At 48.4% G+C, this 18,879-nt stretch overlaps 7 protein-coding genes across 7 annotated transcripts, besides 41 other annotated features; all 7 read right to left on the bottom strand.

Annotated features, from left to right (window-relative positions):
* Positions 1-5,856: part of a sequence feature (heterozygous, non-Esmeraldo-like haplotype) that runs on past the window's edge.
* Positions 65-102: a microsatellite.
* Positions 307-1,491, bottom strand: Tc00.1047053508881.60 (hypothetical protein, conserved; the record flags this gene model as incomplete). The annotated part of the gene is made up of 1 exon (XM_810485.1): positions 307-1,491. The coding sequence occupies one exon, from the start codon at positions 1,489-1,491 to the stop codon at positions 307-309; it is 1,185 nt and encodes a 394-aa protein (XP_815578.1).
* On the bottom strand, positions 1,813-2,529 carry Tc00.1047053508881.54 (hypothetical protein, conserved; the record flags this gene model as incomplete). Its single annotated transcript, XM_810495.1, has 1 exon — positions 1,813-2,529. The coding sequence occupies one exon, from the start codon at positions 2,527-2,529 to the stop codon at positions 1,813-1,815; it is 717 nt and encodes a 238-aa protein (XP_815588.1).
* Positions 2,564-2,629: a microsatellite.
* Positions 2,669-2,701: a microsatellite.
* Positions 2,820-2,869: a sequence feature (AT_rich).
* Positions 2,902-2,929: a microsatellite.
* Positions 3,116-3,139: a sequence feature (AT_rich).
* Positions 3,175-3,229: a sequence feature (T-rich).
* Positions 3,258-3,277: a microsatellite.
* Positions 3,378-3,398: a sequence feature (AT_rich).
* Positions 3,970-3,992: a microsatellite.
* Positions 4,061-4,081: a microsatellite.
* Tc00.1047053508881.50 (hypothetical protein, conserved) lies at positions 4,444-5,451 on the bottom strand (the record flags this gene model as incomplete). The annotated part of the gene is made up of 1 exon (XM_810484.1): positions 4,444-5,451. The coding sequence occupies one exon, from the start codon at positions 5,449-5,451 to the stop codon at positions 4,444-4,446; it is 1,008 nt and encodes a 335-aa protein (XP_815577.1).
* Positions 5,807-5,827: a microsatellite.
* Positions 5,857-6,414: a sequence feature (haploid, non-Esmeraldo-like haplotype).
* Positions 5,868-5,890: a sequence feature (AT_rich).
* Positions 5,984-6,041: a sequence feature (T-rich).
* Positions 6,171-6,193: a sequence feature (AT_rich).
* Positions 6,415-7,125: a sequence feature (heterozygous, Esmeraldo-like haplotype).
* On the bottom strand, positions 6,505-9,255 carry Tc00.1047053508881.40 (hypothetical protein, conserved; the record flags this gene model as incomplete). Its single annotated transcript, XM_810483.1, has 1 exon — positions 6,505-9,255. The coding sequence occupies one exon, from the start codon at positions 9,253-9,255 to the stop codon at positions 6,505-6,507; it is 2,751 nt and encodes a 916-aa protein (XP_815576.1).
* Positions 6,600-6,771: a microsatellite.
* Positions 7,126-8,013: a sequence feature (haploid, non-Esmeraldo-like haplotype).
* Positions 8,014-18,879: a sequence feature (heterozygous, non-Esmeraldo-like haplotype).
* Positions 9,374-9,408: a microsatellite.
* Positions 9,736-9,771: a microsatellite.
* On the bottom strand, positions 9,848-11,266 carry Tc00.1047053508881.30 (hypothetical protein, conserved; the record flags this gene model as incomplete). The annotated part of the gene is made up of 1 exon (XM_810482.1): positions 9,848-11,266. One exon carries the CDS (start codon positions 11,264-11,266, stop codon positions 9,848-9,850), a length of 1,419 nt encoding a protein of 472 aa, XP_815575.1.
* Positions 11,329-11,351: a microsatellite.
* Positions 11,653-11,702: a sequence feature (T-rich).
* Positions 12,040-12,064: a microsatellite.
* Positions 12,326-12,353: a sequence feature (AT_rich).
* Positions 12,433-12,485: a sequence feature (A-rich).
* Positions 12,521-14,917, bottom strand: Tc00.1047053508881.20 (hypothetical protein, conserved; the record flags this gene model as incomplete). Its single annotated transcript, XM_810481.1, has 1 exon — positions 12,521-14,917. The coding sequence occupies one exon, from the start codon at positions 14,915-14,917 to the stop codon at positions 12,521-12,523; it is 2,397 nt and encodes a 798-aa protein (XP_815574.1).
* Positions 12,674-12,716: a microsatellite.
* Positions 15,125-15,163: a microsatellite.
* Positions 15,167-15,190: a microsatellite.
* Positions 15,215-15,261: a sequence feature (T-rich).
* Positions 15,607-15,630: a microsatellite.
* Positions 15,648-15,668: a sequence feature (AT_rich).
* Positions 15,691-18,024, bottom strand: Tc00.1047053508881.10 (hypothetical protein, conserved; the record flags this gene model as incomplete). Its single annotated transcript, XM_810480.1, has 1 exon — positions 15,691-18,024. One exon carries the CDS (start codon positions 18,022-18,024, stop codon positions 15,691-15,693), a length of 2,334 nt encoding a protein of 777 aa, XP_815573.1.
* Positions 18,118-18,153: a sequence feature (AT_rich).
* Positions 18,210-18,237: a microsatellite.
* Positions 18,379-18,418: a microsatellite.
* Positions 18,489-18,527: a microsatellite.
* Positions 18,578-18,612: a microsatellite.
* Positions 18,662-18,696: a sequence feature (T-rich).
* Positions 18,797-18,828: a microsatellite.

The raw sequence follows: 18,879 nt of genomic DNA, 5'->3' as shown, positions 1-18,879 counted from the left end.
AATAAGTAAAAAACAAAAACAAACAAAACAATGTCAACGAAAAAAAGACAGAACACACACACACAAAAAAAAAAATAAAAAAAGAAAAGAAAAGAAAAGAAAGAAGGGAGACCATCCCGCAGTGATGCCACACACAGAGAGAGAAACACATGGTCATGAAAGGACTAATGGCAGTACACAAATAATTACTTAAATACTTAAATACATACATACAGAGAGAGGGAAAAAGAGAGCAAAATATGCTTGTATGTAATTTATGCATGCTTCCATGGTGGAAAAGTCATGTTTCAGTAACTTATTTCCATCTCAGGCCTTGCCAGCAAATGCGATGGAGCTAAGCTGCGCATGCATCGCATACACCGCGGCCTCGTTCTCCAGGGCAAATCTATCCACAAAAGGCACACACACATTCGGAGAACTCGTGGAAGAGGAGGTAAACAAAAGAAGCTCGCTAGCAATTCCGCAGACAGGACTACGTCTTTGCATTTTAATAATACGCCGCGCCGTGTCATTTACCGCCCCACTGCTGGGACCGTTGGTATTTTCACTGCAGTCACGAAGAACCCCCGGAAGGTGAAGCAACCATGCCTGCGTCGCCCCACGCGAGGCAAGGAGCATCTGTGTCTCCTGTAACATATTCTCCATCTTATTAAGCGCTTTTTTCTTGTTGTTGTTGTTATTACTGTTGCGGTCAACATGGACGGAAGACGGGGGGTTGGAAGAGTCAACAAGACCATCTTCCGCATCGCCGTTCCTCAATTTCTGCAGAAGCCATATTGCAAGTAATGCTACTTCTTCGTGAACCGAGACATCTGCCGACACATCTTCCACTACATTCGCCTGGGGACGTAGAGAGAATGTAAAGAGCCCATGGTGCAAGACACGAAGCAGCTCTGAATATGTGAGGTACAGCCTCCGTTGTTGTTGTTGTTGCGGTGCACCTCCCTCAAGGTGCGATATGGACTGAGGCGTGAAGAAGCGAAGGAACCCCACCGCCTCCCGCAGCCAGCCTAACAACTGCGCAACATCGTGCGGGGCCTCATGTGCGGCGCACCAGTGCGACAAAACCTCCACCATCTCCGACGAGGGCATGGAGGGAGAAGCATCGGTGGTGAGAAAAACACCATTCACATCTTCCGGAACGCCACCGGCCCAAAAAGACGCCGCCGTTTCTTCCCTGCTGCCATGCCGCCCGTCGTCCTGCAAGTCACAAAACATACCCCCAGGCGATGTGGAAAAGAGCTGCTGCAGGCGAGCCAGCCTTACCACATCTATGATACTTTCGGCTATGAGTAGGCGCACCGATGTTGGTAAAGACGACGTCAAAATGGACGGCCGGTTCTGCCCGGTACTTGTGGAAAAAGGGGTCGCGCAAAAACGAAAAAAGTCAAGCCAACAACGTGCCGTTGGCGCACGGCCAACATTCCATGACCTCGCCTGTAGTTGGGCAAGGGCCTTTTGCCAAACCCCGCCAGCCGCCACGGCAGCCATCGCTGTGGCGGCTCACACAAAAGCACTACGCCGGAATTCTATTCCTCTTCTCTTCTCAATCCTCTCCTCCCCCGCCCTCTTCCAACAGTCTCGTTTCTTCAATTAACGAAAAAAAAAAAAAAGGAAAGAAAAATTAATTAATCCGTACAAATGTTTGCCTTCCCACAGTGTGCGTGATTCCTCTAAGCGCCATTTGGATAATTCTACCTGCCGGTCCATTACAAAGAGTAGATCCATGCATGATTACACGTACATGCAACGATATCTCTCTCTCTACCCTAATGTATTATATGTATCCTTTGTTCTTTTCTTTCGTTCTCACTAAATCTGGTATTTTGACTTGGGCCTTCCACGGTTGCCCTTCTTCTTCCCCCCGGAGCTGCGCACGGCGCTAACGAGTCGTCCGCTGAGGTCTGCTTCCACATCGTCGCCCTTCTTCGTCTTGCTGCTCTTGAGTTCCGGCAGCAGTCCAACACGGATCATCTTTGCAAAGGGCAGATTGGCGACAGCCGCTAACTTGTATCGCCGAAAGCGAAATCGCTTAATAATCCTGTGCTTCTTCATTTTGAAACGCCGCGCCAACCAGCGAGAAGACGGGTAGGGGTAGTTGCGTGGACCAAACGTCACACGACCGTAAAATTTTGCCGCCCAACGCGCGCTGATTTCGTCCAATTGTTCACCGTAACTGTCCGTTGCTTCCGCCCGTTTTTGCACCACCGCCGCCTCTCCTGCAGATACCTTTTCATTGCTAAGATAAAACTGTGGCGGCCGCAACGAGACATCCGCGCTGGAGACAATGCGGTGGCGGAAAGACTTGGCGGTATGCTTCTCGTTGAAAGAGGCCCAGACGGGATTCCGGTCAATAAAACTCCCCCGCATTGGTGGAGGGAAGATCGGAATGGTGACCGGCGTCGCGGCACACGCCACCGGCCGTAATGTCAATGAAGGGCTTAATGTTGGCGGTCCCAATGAACATGTGGTGGTGGCGATCACCGCTGCCCTCTTGTGCCCTGCGCAAAGCACGCCACAGCCCCGCATGTCTTTTCCAAAAGTGTAGATACAAAAATATAAAATGTATGTGTGTATACATGCATAAACACATATATATATATATGTGTATGTATATAATGTGTATATACTATAATCAACATGACATGACAGAAAGAAAGGTGAGAAAACACACACACACACACACACACGCACGCACGCAAAAAAAAAAAAAAGGCATTACATTAGAATTTGTTATTTTCATAAAGCCCTAAATATATATGCGGAAAACATCACAGCTGCCATGTACATCCTCTCTCTCTCACCACATCGTTCATTGCATTTAATTTATTTTTAAATTTTTCACTATTATTATTATTATCATTATTTTGGCGTGGGCTTTTCCTCCATCAAATAATATATATATATATATAATATAATATAATATAATGAAGAAGAAAGACAAAATCTCCCGCCACATATCTACATACATATAGACAGACAGATAGATAGATATATGCATAATGAAAGTTTCTCTCAATTGAATATATGTGTGTGCGGGCATGCATGCATGTAAATGGACGGGCCCACTCACGCACCGTGTACCAACCACTCCACGGTGTGACTCCCTTCAGGGAAATAAAATAAAAAAAAAAAAAAAGCACAAAAGTGCGCCATCGCCACGTGATTGATAACAAAAAACAAAAACAAAAAGAAAAAAAGAAGGAAAAAACAGAAAAGAGAGAGAAAACGGTGGCAGCAGTCAACCCCATCGTACATTTTTTTTTTTTTTTTTTTTATTGGGGGAAGAGGCGAAGGGGGCCGTCATGTTCATTTCCCTCCTTTTCCCTCCTGTGGTGGCGGCAAGCCCCCGCATTGAAGGACGCGGCAATTGGGTGAATATATTTAAAAAAAAAAAAGGAGGAGAAGGAGGGAGCGAAAGCAAAAACAAACAAACAAACATTTACAACCGCAACAAAATAGACCTCACGGCGTATCCAAAGAGGTAAAATATTTCGTTGGAATAAAAAAAAAAAAGATGGAGAAAATAATTCACCTTTTTTCTTTTTTTAACCCTTTCTCTCTCTCTCTCCCCCTATGGGAGTTGGCCTGTGAGGAGTAGTGGCGTAGCTCCCAGAAGAGACAGTGAAGAGGCGCAAAAGCAACAACGACGACAACAAAGAGAGATATTTCCACCCCCCTTCCCCCCCCCGTTTTCTCCTTTCCAAGAAATACATGCCAATGCACAGAGAAGTAAATATATAATTAATTACATGGCGATGGTACAAATAGAAGATGTCATCGTTTGCCTCCTTTATGCATCACACATTCATTTTTTTCTTTTTTTGTTGTTGTTGCTATAAACATTACCGTCATACATGTATGTTTACATGGAAAACAGTCACAATTACCCACGTTATTATCTTCCTCCTCTCACTCGGCATGTGCGTGTGTGTCAGCATTTCTTTCCTAATTGTCCATTCCTCATCTTCCTTCTCCTCCTCCTTCTCCTTTTTTTTTTTTTTTTGAATTCTTCATGCTCTCTTAGGGGGAGTTGCTTTGCCCCACGCCTCCTTTGCCACACCACCACCACCACCACCACTCAGTAATCTCTTTTATTATTATTTTCCCCCCTCTCTTCCCAGCCTCCTGCACCTCTTTACTAGTCACATTTTTCTCCACTTCTCACATATTCCTTTAATCGGCGTTATAATAGCAGTAGTACTAACGATCTTCGGTTATATATATATATAGATGTAGATGTAGATATGTACATGCACTGGAGAAGCAATAATGATGGACATTCTCCCTTGGCAACTTTTTTTTCTTTCGTTCTTTCCATCTCTAGGCCTATTTAAATTATTCATGCCGCCCATTGCGTACCTGAGGCACCTCCTCCCCCCTCTTTCTCTTTTCCCCCTTTTTCTACACTGCTTGTTTATTTGTGCTCATGCCTTCTTCTTCTTAAATGATGCAAAGGACGGAAAATAGGCAGAAAAGAGCAAAAAACGCCCGTTTCCACCACGTTCGGCGCCCCGCATCTGCCTGCTGTCGCGCTGCCCTTCCAGCCGCGACTCTCTCAGCTTCCATGGCGGCCAACTGCTGCGCCGCCTCCTCATTCCCTGCCAGCTGATGCGCCTTCGTTGCAATCACCTTCGGTGACGCAACGCTCCAATTTACCCGTGGAAATTTTTCCTCAAGAACATGTAGAAGAGGATCCACAAGTGGCTGCGTCTTCTGCAACAGCCACGCAAAGCCAGACACACAGAGACTGAAGATAAGCTTCGGAATATGTAGCACATGGTTCTCAATGTTCTTTAACCCCTCTCGCGCTGGCGGGTTCAGCCACCCGCGGAACAACAGGTACGCCTGCACAATGACAGAGATGGCAATGCCCCAAATGTAAAAGTACATTGCCTTGTACAATATAGTCGTCAATGGGCGTAGGCGTAGATGACGCTGGGAAAATCCAGGGGAAGTGCACTTTATCGTAATGGCATCGCGGAAGTGCTGTTCGTCGTATTCATGTGCTCCCTTCTCTCCGGCATTATTCGCAGCGCCATTATTCCTACTGGTGCCACTCGGACTGCTAGAAGCGGCTTCGCCCTCCTCGACAATCGCCGCCGCGCGCCGCGCAATCACCTCCTCCTTTCGCTTATTCCAATCGTTCCTCTCCTCGGCAATAAAGGCCTGCAGCTTGGTGCTCGCACGCCAATGCAGCGGGTAGCCGTCCTCCAGTACATTTGCCGAGGAGGTGTCACTTGTCAAGTAACTCGCGTTCGTCGCACCAAGAGTGACGGCGGCCCACCCGCCCCACGTCTTCTTGCGGTACGCGGGGAATAAAATGACGTTGTCAGCGTAGTCAAGGCCCAAAAAGCGCCGGCCTATGCGATACCGCGTGAGGCTCCAGAAGTGACCCTCCACAACCCCTTGCATGGCGCCGCGTCGCCGCCAAAACATGTACCGAGCCATCGCCGCAAGGTGAGACGGTGAAACCCACAGACCTACACGCACGTACGCACTCTCTCAATCAAAACAACAAGAAAAGCAAAATCCGCTTACTTCCCCCCTCCCCCCCTTTACCCACTCACTAAAAGGGAAATGTACCTGCGGCGCCAAAACAACAACAACAAAAAAAAAAAAAACGTGCTATTTGTGTGTGATAGGGCGACGGAAGTGACGACGACAACAAAGACTCCCTCTTTCTAAAAAGACACGACGGAACAGGAGGCCTGAATACAAATATGCAGGTGTGCTGCTCTTTTTCTAATCCTTCCTCCTTTCCCACCCCCTCTTGGATGCCCTTTTGCTTTCGTCTTTCCCCGTTTGTGTGTGTGTGTGTGTGTGTTTTCTTTCTTTCTTTTCTTTCCTTCTCTTTTGCGCAGAACAAAAAAAATAAAATAATAATAATGTCCCCTCCCTCTGGTTTCCTGTAAGAGGACGCTTCCTCCACTTTGAGACGCACAACGGTAGCAAAAACGCACCAAATAAAATTTTCTTCCCTAAAGGGAAATAAAAAAGAAAAATAAAAGGAAAAAGAGCAACGCATAAAAAAAAAAAAACACCATGCATTCATCCAACAAACTGGTGCCTGCATAGATGTATCAACGTGTGGCAGTCAAAAGAGGAAAAAAAAAAAAAACACGGCTGAAGAGCATTAAATCCACTTCATTTGGCCGGCAGAAAGTTTCAATTTATAATAAAATTTTTTTTTCTCTCTTTTTATTGACTTGCACGATTAATCGCTTATGTGGAAACACCTCCTGTGGCACGCATTTCAAGAGGGACAGCAGAGAATCCCCTCTTTTTCTCTTTCTCTCTCTTTCTTCCCCCCCCCCCCCCCCACCCACATGCGCATTTAAGTGCGTGGCGTGATTTGCCTTCAATTTCCTTTTCTTTTCTTGTTCTTTTTTGCCTTTATTCTTCATTTTGGGAATATATATATATTCCACCCTCCTCTCTTCCTCAGTACACGGCTACGCATGCATGCACCCATGTAATGCGCTCCATGCAGTGATATGAGTCTTAGTGTTCTGTCCTTACTCGCTTGTGCCGCCGCCCCTCGCGCTCCTTGTCCTCGCCTTGCACCTCTAGCAGCTCCGCCATGTCATCGCCCATTCCGTCATTATCATCGCCATCATCGTCGTCGTCGTCGTCTTCGTATTCCTCGTCGTCAAACATGTCAGCGGTGGCGACACCACTACTAATGCTGCTGCTACTCTCCTCGTCATCGTCTTCCTCATCGTCGTCATTTTCGGCAGCTGCGGAGTGGACATCGTCGTCGCTCGCCGTGTCAAACTCCACCTCACTGCTGCGTGTGGAGGACTCAATGCCGTACGATGAGCCGCGCTCCGCCTCTGCAATCATTTCTGTTTGCTCCCCGCGTGCGCGCTTGCCGGGGCCTTTGTCCGCATCACTCTCTCCTTCTTCCTCTTCCTCCTCTCCGTCGGTGTCATCTCCCAGACGCATTTGATCCAAAGCGTTCATGTCAATTTCATCATCATAGTCTTCCTCCACATTGTCCTCAGAAGTTCCCTTTGCTTCTGCTGCCGCCCCCGCCTCTTCGGCAGCCGCCAGGCGACGTGCTTTTCGAAGAAGAGCCACAGCACTTCTCTTTTTATTCTTCCTTGCATGGGGATCACGCTTGCTCCGCACTCGCATTGTTCGATACTCGCCACCGGCGCAGCGAATCTCCGTGAACATCGTCGGAAAAATGATACCTGCGTCGGAATTCACAAACACACCCTTCTCCGATGGACGGACGGACTTGAAGATGGAAAGCCGACCGTACATCGCCGCAAGAGGGTCGTACAGAGCCGTCATGTTCCTATATTGATGCAACAGTGGCGCAACAAATTCCTTTGGTGGTGAAGGCTTTGCCTTTGACGATGCTGCTGTTGTTGACGTTGGCAACAGAGGGTCATTTACTCCATTGCTGTAAATGCTCGATGATGCGCTCTTCTTCTTTTCTTCTTGATGCCGCTGCTGCTTGAATAACTGCTGAGCCTGGTACATCTCCACTCCGCGGTAGTGAACAATGGCGTCTATCCAAACAAATAGGGGTGAGCGGGAGGTTGCCCCACGCACGCGCTGCGCAATAATCTGCATTAGCTCCAGACAGTACGGCAGTTGAAGACCCATCACAGTCGCTCGGATGTCCTCCGCAGACCGCGAAGCAACAGTGAGAAGCTCCATCACCGCTGATGCGTCACTGGCGTGAAGCGCCTGATACAAGGGAACCGTCGCGAGCCCCAGAGCATGTGAGTGCTCCTGTTGTTGTTGTTGCGACGGTGCTGCAGATGAAAGCGAGAGTTTCTTCAGGCGCTGCTCCAGTGTCAGCTTGTTCTGCGGGATGTCCTTTACACTAGCTGCGTGAAAAGACACCGGCGGGACAAAACCTTCCGAGGGCGTGTAAATGGCACGGGCAGCGAGGCGTTGCTGCCGCTGCTGTTGAAGACAGTGCGTGGCCCAGGCGTGGTCTAGCACCTCCATGTCGGCATGCACCGCGTCGATCTTCCCTGCCCTCTCGGAGTTGGGCCCTGTTGGCAACTCGTAGACGGCACCCTCTTCTGCCAATGACGACGTTGCGGGGGTCATGGATGATACCATTGACGCCCGCTGCGCGGCCTCGCGTAGGTCTACCGACTCAAAATGTGGCACCGCAAAGCGGCCTCGCAACACCAGCAGGGATGGATACTCCCCCGCGGCTCCCTGGATAAAGGCTCCAAAGAGGAGTCGTGCGGAGATCTCCTTTGAAACAATGCGTAGCGTTGGTGGCGTCGGAACTGGATCTGCCACGGGTGTTAACAAAGCGCTTCCAAGATTCCACACGAGCACCGCTCCGGTGAAGTTCGTGGCGGCCACAAAGGTCTCACTCCCCCCAACGCCGTTGCGATAGCCGTTGGCGCTGCTATTCATAGTTGTGGGATCATATACGGAGATGCCCATAATGCGCTGGCCACAGAGGAGGCTGCGGCGGCAGCGTGAGGACGTCGTTTGACCGCTGACGCTGGGGTATGCATCCCACACCCGCACAACACCTTCCTGGGCGCTGGCGGTAACAACAATGGGATGCTGCGTCGTGCCGCTCATCCACGCAAAGTCTGAGCGGGAGGCTTGTGACGCAAAAGACACCAATCGTTCCATTGTCGCTACTGTGTTTTGGGCCCCCTCGTTACCGAGACAAAGTGTGTACACGGCGTTGGTGGGTCCCGAGACAAAAATAAGAAATTTACATCCCACATCAGGAGCTCCATTCGCAGCATCGTCCTCTCTGCACCTCATGACGGCAATGGCCCCAGCGTCTTGCTGCACCCTTAGCTGAGACCCCACACGCTCACCACGCAGACAATCTACTACGCAAAGAGACCGATTCCCCACAACGCAAAACAAATGGCGACCGCAGAAGGCAGCTGCCGTAATTGCCTGTTGCGTGTCCGACACAGCGAGGTGTTGCAAAAGCTCGTCCTTCGGCACGTTGTGCAGCAACACCGTTCCATTGCTCAAACCCACCGCCGCATGGCAAGCGCCTGACATGCCCACCACATCCATCGCCTTCCTCTGTTCCTCCGCTGCATGAGGCTCATTAATTTCGCCCAACGCCAACGCCGTCAACGACACCACTGCGAGAGACGTGCGGCTCCGTGGTGGCACCTCCACCACTGCCGCCAGTGAGCCCGTCGCCACGTCAAATACCCTTGCGCTCGGAAAGTCCATGCCGACGGCAAAGTAACGCCCTGTCACAGCGTGGCGGATCATGAGGGAACGTTCTGTCATTGTGGTCCTCGTGCCGTTTAAGTCTGTCCCGTATGTCGCCCTGCCGTTCTTTCCCTCAGCTGCCGCGGCCAGTAGAAATACGCTTTTATTTACCTTTTTCTTAACAACTAAAGAAAATAATAAATAAACAAACAAATAAATAAGCTAAATAAAAAACTTTATTTCTTTATTTCTTCTTCTTTCAACACACCCCAATGTTTAGTTCTTGTTCCCTTGTCTTTCAATGCACCGTTCCCTTCTCCACGCACGGGTAGTGAAGTCTTTATTTTTCCCTTCCTTTCCTTTTCGTGACGCTTTGTTGAGCAGTCAAAGTGAAAGAGGGAGCGAGAGAAGGGAAAGACTGCCATTACCGTCACTACACACACAAACGATAAAGCAACATCTGCATGTTGTGGTGTCGTAGTGTTATCTACAGAAGCCCCCTTTATGTATAATCACCTTCCCCATTTATAGGAAGGACATAACACAACAAGAAGCGTCTTTTGTTCTTTTTTCCTTTTTTTTTTTTTTTTGTTTAAACGAGAATGACGACCAACTCCGTTTTTTCCTTCTTTCCTTTAATAAGACCTCTTTTTTTTTTTTTTTACTTTCTTCACAACAGTAAACCGAATTCACGCAACATGACAACAGCAGGATTTGTAAAGCTCATATCATACCAATAATTTACCGCCGCAATCAAAGGCAATGGTGGATCCTGTGCACTTTGCAATGATGATGTCAACTGCTTTTCCCTTGCAAGACGATCGGTATCGTCGGCGTGCTGCGCCACGCGGTGCAGCCACATGGCGGGAAGATAAAGCACTTCCCCTGGCTGCACGTAAACCACAAGTGGATGCAACCGCTCCTGCATGTTTGTTGGCATGAGCGATACATCCTCCAGTGCAGCCGGTGTAAACTCCACATCCATCCATGGTATCGTCAAGCCATCATGTACGGGTGTACCAGAAAAGACATAGCCATTCACGCCGTCCTGTCGCTGGACAGAAAACGCCGCGGAGGGCAGTTCGGGTTTTGGCACAAACACTCCTTCCCAAGGCGGGAGGAGTATAAATTCCTTCACGCCACGTACCACCGCATACAAGTTCTCCACCCAGTCCTGGTGCATCGATGACACAGAGGCAGGGGTGCCAAACCACACATTTGCAGCTTCATGCGGTTCGCCAAAAACGCGCTCACCAAATCGATCAAGCTCCGGGGGAATATCGCCGTGGAGGTGCTGATACTCCACCTCCAAACAGTTGTTTTGCATCTGTGCGTAGGCAACAACCGGTGCAGGGCGGCGCAGGTCGACAAAAACCGGCCGCACCGGCGGGTAAAGTGGATTCTCGCGGAGAAGATGATACAACTCTGGCAACGTTGCACGAATCTCTGCGGCAGCCATAAATAATTTTTCCGTCTTTATAAAATGCTCCTCCACATTATCCTTCTTTCCATCAACATCATTTTCTCTTCCCTCCTCTCGGGCGCCTTGATACGTCACATACGTCACTGCATCGGCGCGGCCATTCGGCGTCAGTGCGACCGTCACTCGCTTCAAGCCGTCCTTCTCCTCTTCACGCTCACGCGGGTGGGTGTTGTCGTCAGAGGAGTCATGATCATTGTTTTTGGGCACAACCGCCACATCACCCGTTGCTGCCGTTCCCTCACTGGACGGGGCGGCAGCGTCATCTGTTTCCCTGCGCACACGTGACAAGTGCCCATCCAAGTCAAAAAGATACCTGTCATCACGCCAGCGCTGCATGGCAGGCCAGTCCTCCAGTGCCCCAACAATGACACACGGTCGGGACTGAAAGACAAATTCCCGCATAAATGCCTGTTCCGTGAGCGTTCGAACGTCCTCCTCCTTTTCCATGTTGTTCTTATCGTGTTTCCTGCAATGCGTGATGCTGCTTTTGCAGCTGAGTCCCTCCACACGTATTCGCTCAATGTTGAACTGCTCCAATGCCTTCGCGGTATTTGCAAAGGCCTCAGCGACCGTCGCGGGTCGAGGCGCCTCCACAACGTCGGTCATCGTCCTTCCACCACCCCGACCTTCTTTCCTCCCCGCTTCTTACATGCACACAGAAATAAAAAAACAACAACAACAACAACAGCAAACAATACGCAGCGGGGAATCATGCCGCGGCCAAGTGTGTGAGCATCGAGTAGATATTATACACACACATAGAAAAAAAAAAGTGCAGAAATATCAACAACATCAACGGCGGCAGCATAAAATATGTGTGCTTACGGTGCGCTCGGACACAATGAAGAAATGCACTTACACACTCCACCACCTCCTTCCCACATCCCCACCATTATCCGTTCTGTCCCCCCCCTCCCTTTTTTTTTTTTTTTTGCTCCACTCAAAGAAGAGGCAACGTGCCGCTACAACTCAAGGAAGGCACAAAGACACACAAAAAAGAAAAGAAAAAAAAAAAGAAAAGAGAAAGAAAGAAATAACAAAAGCAAAGGTAACGCACACCACACAAATCGGTCATTTTAATGTGAGGCACGTTTCGTCACATGCCGTCTCTCTCTATCTCTTTCCTTCTCTTCCCTCTTTGTCGTTCCTGCAAGAGTTCAACCACCTCTGCAGGCCCACCAATACCGTCAACTTTGGCAAGTCCAAGAAGACGGGGAAAATTAAAGTACCCATTAAAATAAATGTATATGTCTGTCTGTCTGTATATATACATATATACTCAAAGAAGCAACCAACCAACAACAAAAGAATACGGTTGCATTCAACAAAAACAAAACATCAAAAATTCTCCAAAAAACCTTCAATGCAACCTTTACTGACCCCCCTCCCCCCCCTCCCCCCCCCTTTTTTTTTTGTTGTTGTTGTTGTGTTTTTCCATCGCATCTTTCAACTATTTCTTACACACTTCGTAATTCCATCCATAATACTGAATAGGACAAAAAAAAGAAAAATATATACATATCTGTCCATATGTGTATATGGATGCGTGTTTGCATGGGACACAACAACCCCGAAGCCTTACACACTTGTATATATATATATGCCAACGCGTCACTTCCAACGATTTATGTGTGGTCAAGGTAATTATCAGCAAAAAAGTGACGCATAAAAATTATATAATGTAAAATATATAGCTACCGGCAAATTGAAAAAGCATAAGATGCAGAAAAGGCTTCCACTCATTACACCAAAAAAGAAATACGACCGAATTGTTCTTTTCTTTTTTTTTTTTCTTTTTTCTTCTTCTTCCTTTTGTTTTTCTTTTGATCTCTAACACATAATATACTGTTATATCTACACTCAATCCTCAAGTGAACTCACTGCCGTAGCTTTGCTGCATTCAATTTTGCCTTTGACAGGGTCGAATTCAAAGCTGATGGCACTACCGTCACATGTGACACAGTACAACACTGTTGGTCGAGGGCACTTGGTGCGATTGGGAAATACCTCACCGGTGGTGGTAATATTAGTAGTGGTAGTGGTGGTGTTGGTGCTGAGACGTGACAAAGACTTTGTCATATATTCCACCTGCCAATATGTTGGCTGTTCCCACCAAACTACCACTGATTGAGCGACTTCAGTCATCGTGGTGTAGTCCCGTTTTTGTGAATAGTCGTTGGTCACTTCATTCACGCCACTTCTTGCCGCCTCCGTGCTCTCTCCACCAAATCCCCAGTAATTCCTGGCAACCCGACCCGCACTCTCTACCATTGGTGCCATCTGTAAAACATACCGGCGAAGAATTCCACCAAAATCCTGCGACTTGCTCCGTGCAGGAACTGTGCACACCAGAGAGCTTTGGGATCTTGACTGAGACACTTGGATGTCGTTAAGCAAGGAGACAGGTTCAGGGATTTCTGGATCGGCAGAAACCCTAGACGTCTCACCTTCTACACCGTTGCCACTCACCGTCATTCGAGAGCTGGAACCCATGCCACGCAACAGATGCTGTCGCAATTCCCCAGACGTCGTGTTCACCCACTTGGGGAGAAACACATCGTCCGTCAGCGGGAATGGACACTCACAGGCGGCCCATTCGGAATTAAAATACGCGGAAACCACACTGAGATGATGTAGGGAGGAGTAGCTGTTTTGTGTAATAACGGTCTTACTTGGATCCTTCGTACTGATGTCGTACGGCTTTGGCTGCTCCTGCTCACCCACAAAAAAGATCTTCAACGTGTTCCACGCTATGCAGAAGAGAAAGGCCTCACCAAGAAAGCGCATTTGAAAGATGGGCGTTGGTAGCGACGCATTTCTTACTTCCCTCACCCTCACAAAATATCCAGGAAGTGTCCTACTACTATCTTCCTCAGCAATTGTGCTCTTAACCGCCACATCAGAAGAATGCGGAGCGGACGAAGCGGTTGTATCTACCGTAATTGGCGATTCACCTCTTCTTTCATAGTATCGCCAAACCCGTATAATTGTCCCACGCTCACTGCAGGTTGCAATATGCCAACGCATGGATCCATAAGCGGTGTTGCTGCCGCTGCTCCTAATGTCACCGTTGAGATCCATTGCCAGAGAGCTGAGTGCGTGTTCGTGGGCAACGGAAACTGTAGATAGCAACTCTGCATTCACCCTATTACATAATGACGCCTCCGCATCGTAGCGCACCAGACTAAACCCCACCATTGCATTGCGGAAGGCAATACATTTTTTGCTATAGTCAATGGCAAGCGGTGCAACAAAACGTGTTGCAGACGCAGCCGAAGTCGAAGTCGAAGCCGTCGTAACAGAAGCGCCAAGATTAAGCTGCTGCAACCTTGTAGAGTTTAAAGAAACACTCGCGGAGAACAGAGGTGAGGTGGAGGTAGACGGGCGGGAGGTGGGGACAGTGTCTGCCCACAGCGGCACGGAAAAGATACATAGTTCCGTCTCAAAGCTATGCAGACGCATTTCCCGGGTGGTGAGGATGATAACCAATCGATGATCCAACCGCAGTTCTTCCACCGGGTCCGGCACGCATATCTCGCGATCAGCCCACATATCACCCGTAAGAAATATCTTGACGACATTTTTAGGCCCAACAGGGTACGGCCCACCACCGACTGCAGCAACAAACTGCGTCTTGTACAAAAGCGCCATCGCACCCACACCTGTTTCTGTGGGCAACGGTGCATCTCTTTTTTCCTCCGTCCACCGTAAAAAGTTCTTACCGAGGAGTGTTGACGCCAAAGTTGTCGCGGAAGTTCCCACAGGATTGGAGTTTACAGAAGTCCCTTCAAGCGTCACCTGACTTTCTTCCTTTTCCCTGCTCTCAAGAGGTTTGCCCATGCGCTGCAATAACGGACTGTGTGCGAGGGCGTCCAGCAGAGTGTCGTGGTCAACCTCGTCACGGTGGTCGCCGGACATTCTACGCACTCGGCTTGTCCCCACTGTTGAGGAGGCGGCGGCGTGTGGCGATGGGGCACCTTCATGTACGTCCCACGTTGACGGTGTCGAACATTGCGTGCCGCGTCTTGGCGGAAAAACCGCCTCAATCGTCGTGTAAAATGGCGGCCCGGTGGATGATGCCGCGGCCGACGACGACGATGCCTCCTCCGTTCCCGCAGGAGCGGGGCGGCGATGAATGCGGTAGATGACGTAGCCCTTGTGGTGGCCCACACCAACACGCGAGGAGTCTTGGTTGAGGCAGAGGCACAGCGGCTGCAGGATCTCCTCCGCGTCGTCAAGCAGGTCAAACTCCATCATGGCGGAACACACACAGGAAACAGAAACAACAAACCTACAAACACAAACACCACAACAACAATCACAACAAAAGTAAAAAAAAAAAGAAGGAGAAAAAAAGGGGAAATTCCCTTCAAAATTTCCTCCTCCTCGTTTCCCCTCCTTTTTCTTTTTGTGTGTGTAGTTGTGATATTTCTACTACTTGTGAACTACTGACTGAGGGAGGAGAAGCAACAACAAGACAAAACAAAAAAAAAAAAAACACAAAAGTATATATATATATATGTATATATACGTTCCTTCCGTCTATGCGTGTTTAAAAGGAAAATGAAATAAAAAATTAGGAAAAAAAAAAAAAAAAGAGATGATGTTCACTTGGATTCAAATCATGCTGACTTGAGAGAACACCACAACCCAAACACTCCTTCTCGTTACCCTCTCCGGGTCCTTTAGGATTGTGAGTGGAGGGTGGAAGGAGGCTTAAATATATTATCCCCCTCCTTTCGCCCTTTCCAGAGTAAATGGGGAATAATAATCATCATCATCAACACTGCAAGAAATAACAAACAAAAAAAAAGTAAAAAAGAAGTAAATGACACCAACAATACCCACTCTTCTCGCACCATATTTCTTTTCTCTCTGTGAACTCACCGCCATTCTTTTCCCCCCGCTCCTTCCCTCACTTCATCCACCACATGATAAGACTCCCTCACACACACACACACACACACACAGGCAGACACGCGGAAACATATAAAAAATATATATATATGATCGCCAGCGTGTTGTGTTCATCAAAACGGTCCCGGTTTACTCGTCGTGGAGGCGGAGTTGGCGGCCTGCTGCAAGTACGCCATCAACTCCGCATCGTCCCGTGACATGGCAACCCATGGTGCTCCCTTTCGCACCATCTGCTCACCCAGATACCAAAGGGCATAACACCGACGCCTACGCTGCTCCTCGTTCAATGTAACGTCCTGCAATACATTTTGTGCTGCGTAGCGTAGAATAACGCTCACATCAGCCACCACGGCGTCAAACTCCATGCTAAAGTATTCAATCATCACCTTCTGCGCAAGCCATTCTTTATTATTCTTGGCACGGTCATCAATCTTCTCCCGGAACGCCGCGTACACACGGTCCACACCAGAGAAAATTTTCTTGTACACGTGCAACTTGGGAGCGTAAAACGGGCGAATCCCGAGAAAGCGTTGGCTGGAGATGACATAAGACTGCCCCGCCTCATACATCAACTCCCGACCAAAACACGCCTCAGACAGGCGTCGAGTAAATCTCTCACAACGCTCCTCAAAATCTCTTGAGAAACAGTTGTACTCATTACTTCCGGGAGTTAAGTCGAACATGGACTCCGTCGTCGCATTATTTTTCGCGCTGCGTTGCGATGATGTACGTGATTTTGGCTTTGGCGCGCTGCCACCCAGTTCGCTTAGCAAGCTGTGCAGCACTTCACTCCGACCGTGCCCGCCGCCCCGTGGCTGGTACCCTGTTGCTAGTGGAGAGTTGGCGTGCACATCGAGAATCTGCGCCAATTCCGCCGTCAGCTCACGGCAACGCAGACACTGTAATTCTTCAAACTCATGCAAAGAAACACTTACCTGCGCCTCGTTCCGCAAATGCCAATGCGACCGTAGCAGAGAGCCGAGTATCTTTTCTCGAAATGGTTCTCCACCAAAGACACTCTGAATCATTTCCTCCGGGGTGCGTGACATGAAACGTCCCATTTTACTTTCATGTAACCGTAATGCTTGTGCCCCGCCAAGATCAAACGACTTGCGTTTTTCGGGGTTAGATAAAATTTGGTAAGCCTGTGAGATGCTTTCAAATCTCCGTTGGGCGTCACGTCGCTCCTCTTCACTAAGCGGTCCACCATGACGGCTTTGCACCACATCCGGGTGAAATACTTTCGCCAGATTTTTGTACTGTGCCTTAATTTGTGTCTGTGTGGCGGATCGTTTCACTTGAAGCACTTCGTACGGGTCCTCCTCCGCCCCACCCCTTTCCGCATGCTCCCCCTCCTTCCATGCAGCGGACGATGGACGCCGTGTGTCTCCCGTTCGCCTCATCTTTTGATTGATTTTGTCAAACGAAAATCCCATGGAGGCAAGACGTTGTTGCCATCTTTCTTCAGCCCTCATGTTCTTTCGGCGAAATTCCAAACGACCAACGCCACGAATTGCACGCTGCTCCAACTGGATATCGTGACGCAGCCACACGGCATCCAAGGCGGTGGAGTACTGCCATCGTCCTGCACTCACTTCAAAGAAAAGTGTCCCCGACACCGCATTCCATACACCGTAAAGACTGTTGCAGAGTCCACATGGGATGTGAATGCATGGGGAAACTAAAAGACCGTATGCAAGGAACTGCAAGGCACGAAGAATACCAATGGCAGTTCCTTTGATGATGCCTACACACGCTTCGTTGTCACGCACGCCACGCATCGCACCGAAAATGACACAACCCACCGCATTCTGCACCGCTACCACCACATTCCACAGGAGTGCATAAAGAGAAAACCCAATGTGACGCTTTGGCGTTAAATTCATTCGACTGTAAAAATTCAATGCGTGGAGATGTTTCATTCGGCGAATGTAGTCCAAATCTCCTGTCAAAGTCACAAGTTGATCCGGCCGCTTCGATTCCTCTTGCTTTGCGCGGCCACAAAGACGCATCCCGGCAGAATGTACCCCTTTGTATGCCTGAACAATCCATGAGGAAGAACCCAATGGTTTTACCCACCCCGCTGGACAACTAGTATGCCTACTGCCTGCATTGTACCGCCGCATCACTGTAAGAATGCTCGTAGGACGTCCTGTCAATGTCGCGGAACGCGTGTCCATGACAAGTTGTGGCTTTTCAAATAAAACGTACGACAGACGACGAAGTTCGGCATCCAACGCATCCGCCTTCGCAGCAAGTCGATGGGCAATAGGGAGAAGTTCAGCCTCCTCACGTGCCGCATCCATGACGCGAAACTCTTCCTCCTCCAGCTCCCGCTGCTCCTCGTCTGTGAGGCCCCCGCCAGCCCTGGCCTGCAGAAACGCCACTGACGTCGTGGCAAAAGAGACAACACGCACCCCAAAAATAACAGGAGAAATGCGTCGCATTTTTTTTTCTTTTTTCTTTCCCCCCCCCCCCCTCTTCTTTCTTTAAATACCGTGACGGATACAAGCGGGTGGATGGAACTGCGATCACAGCAGTAAATAAAAATAAAAAATAAAAATATTTATTTTTATGTCTAAAATATAATCCCTTTTGTTTTTTCTCCGTGTGTGAATTCATTGAAATTTACAGAAGAAGAAGAAGAAAAAGAAGAAAAAACTCACACAAGACCCCCCCCCACACACACACACCCCGTGTATACGTGCCATTTGCATATAACCCAAACCAACGGCAAGATCCCACACGTGTATATATATCCATGTACATGGATTCACATACAAAGAATGAAAAATGGGATCAGAAGAAGAAAGAAGAAGAAGAAGAAAAAAAAAAAAAAGACAAATTGTGCTCGCACACATACACATCCGCATTTGTACAACTGTTTTACGAAACCACCCCAAAGGGGGTGAAAAAAAAAAAAAAAAAAAAAAAAAAAAAAAAAAAAAAAGAGGTGGGCTGCGTATTTAAAATAAACGTAAAAAAATAAATACAAATAAAAACAACCACCACCACAACAACAACAACAACATCAAAGAGCAAAGACAAGGTGCAAACCCACGCAGCGCACACACGTACACACCCAAAGAAAGAAGAAGAAAAAAAAGGAAAAAAAAAAATTTCCTAAAATTTTGTCATAAATACATGAAGGATACCCCGCTAGCAGTGATTTAGGCAAGTGCGTATACGTGCATGCATGGAAATGTGCGTAAATAAATAAAAAAAAAGGAAAGGAAAGGAAAGGAAAGGAACAACAACATAACACACATTCCATATTTCATTTCTGCTGCTTCATAAAACAA

The sequence above is a fragment of the Trypanosoma cruzi genome, genomic scaffold (assembly GCF_000209065.1).
Source record: "Trypanosoma cruzi strain CL Brener 1047053517085 genomic scaffold, whole genome shotgun sequence".
Lineage (NCBI taxonomy): Eukaryota > Euglenozoa > Kinetoplastea > Trypanosomatida > Trypanosomatidae > Trypanosoma > Trypanosoma cruzi.
This window is presented reverse-complemented; position numbering and strand designations above follow the sequence as displayed.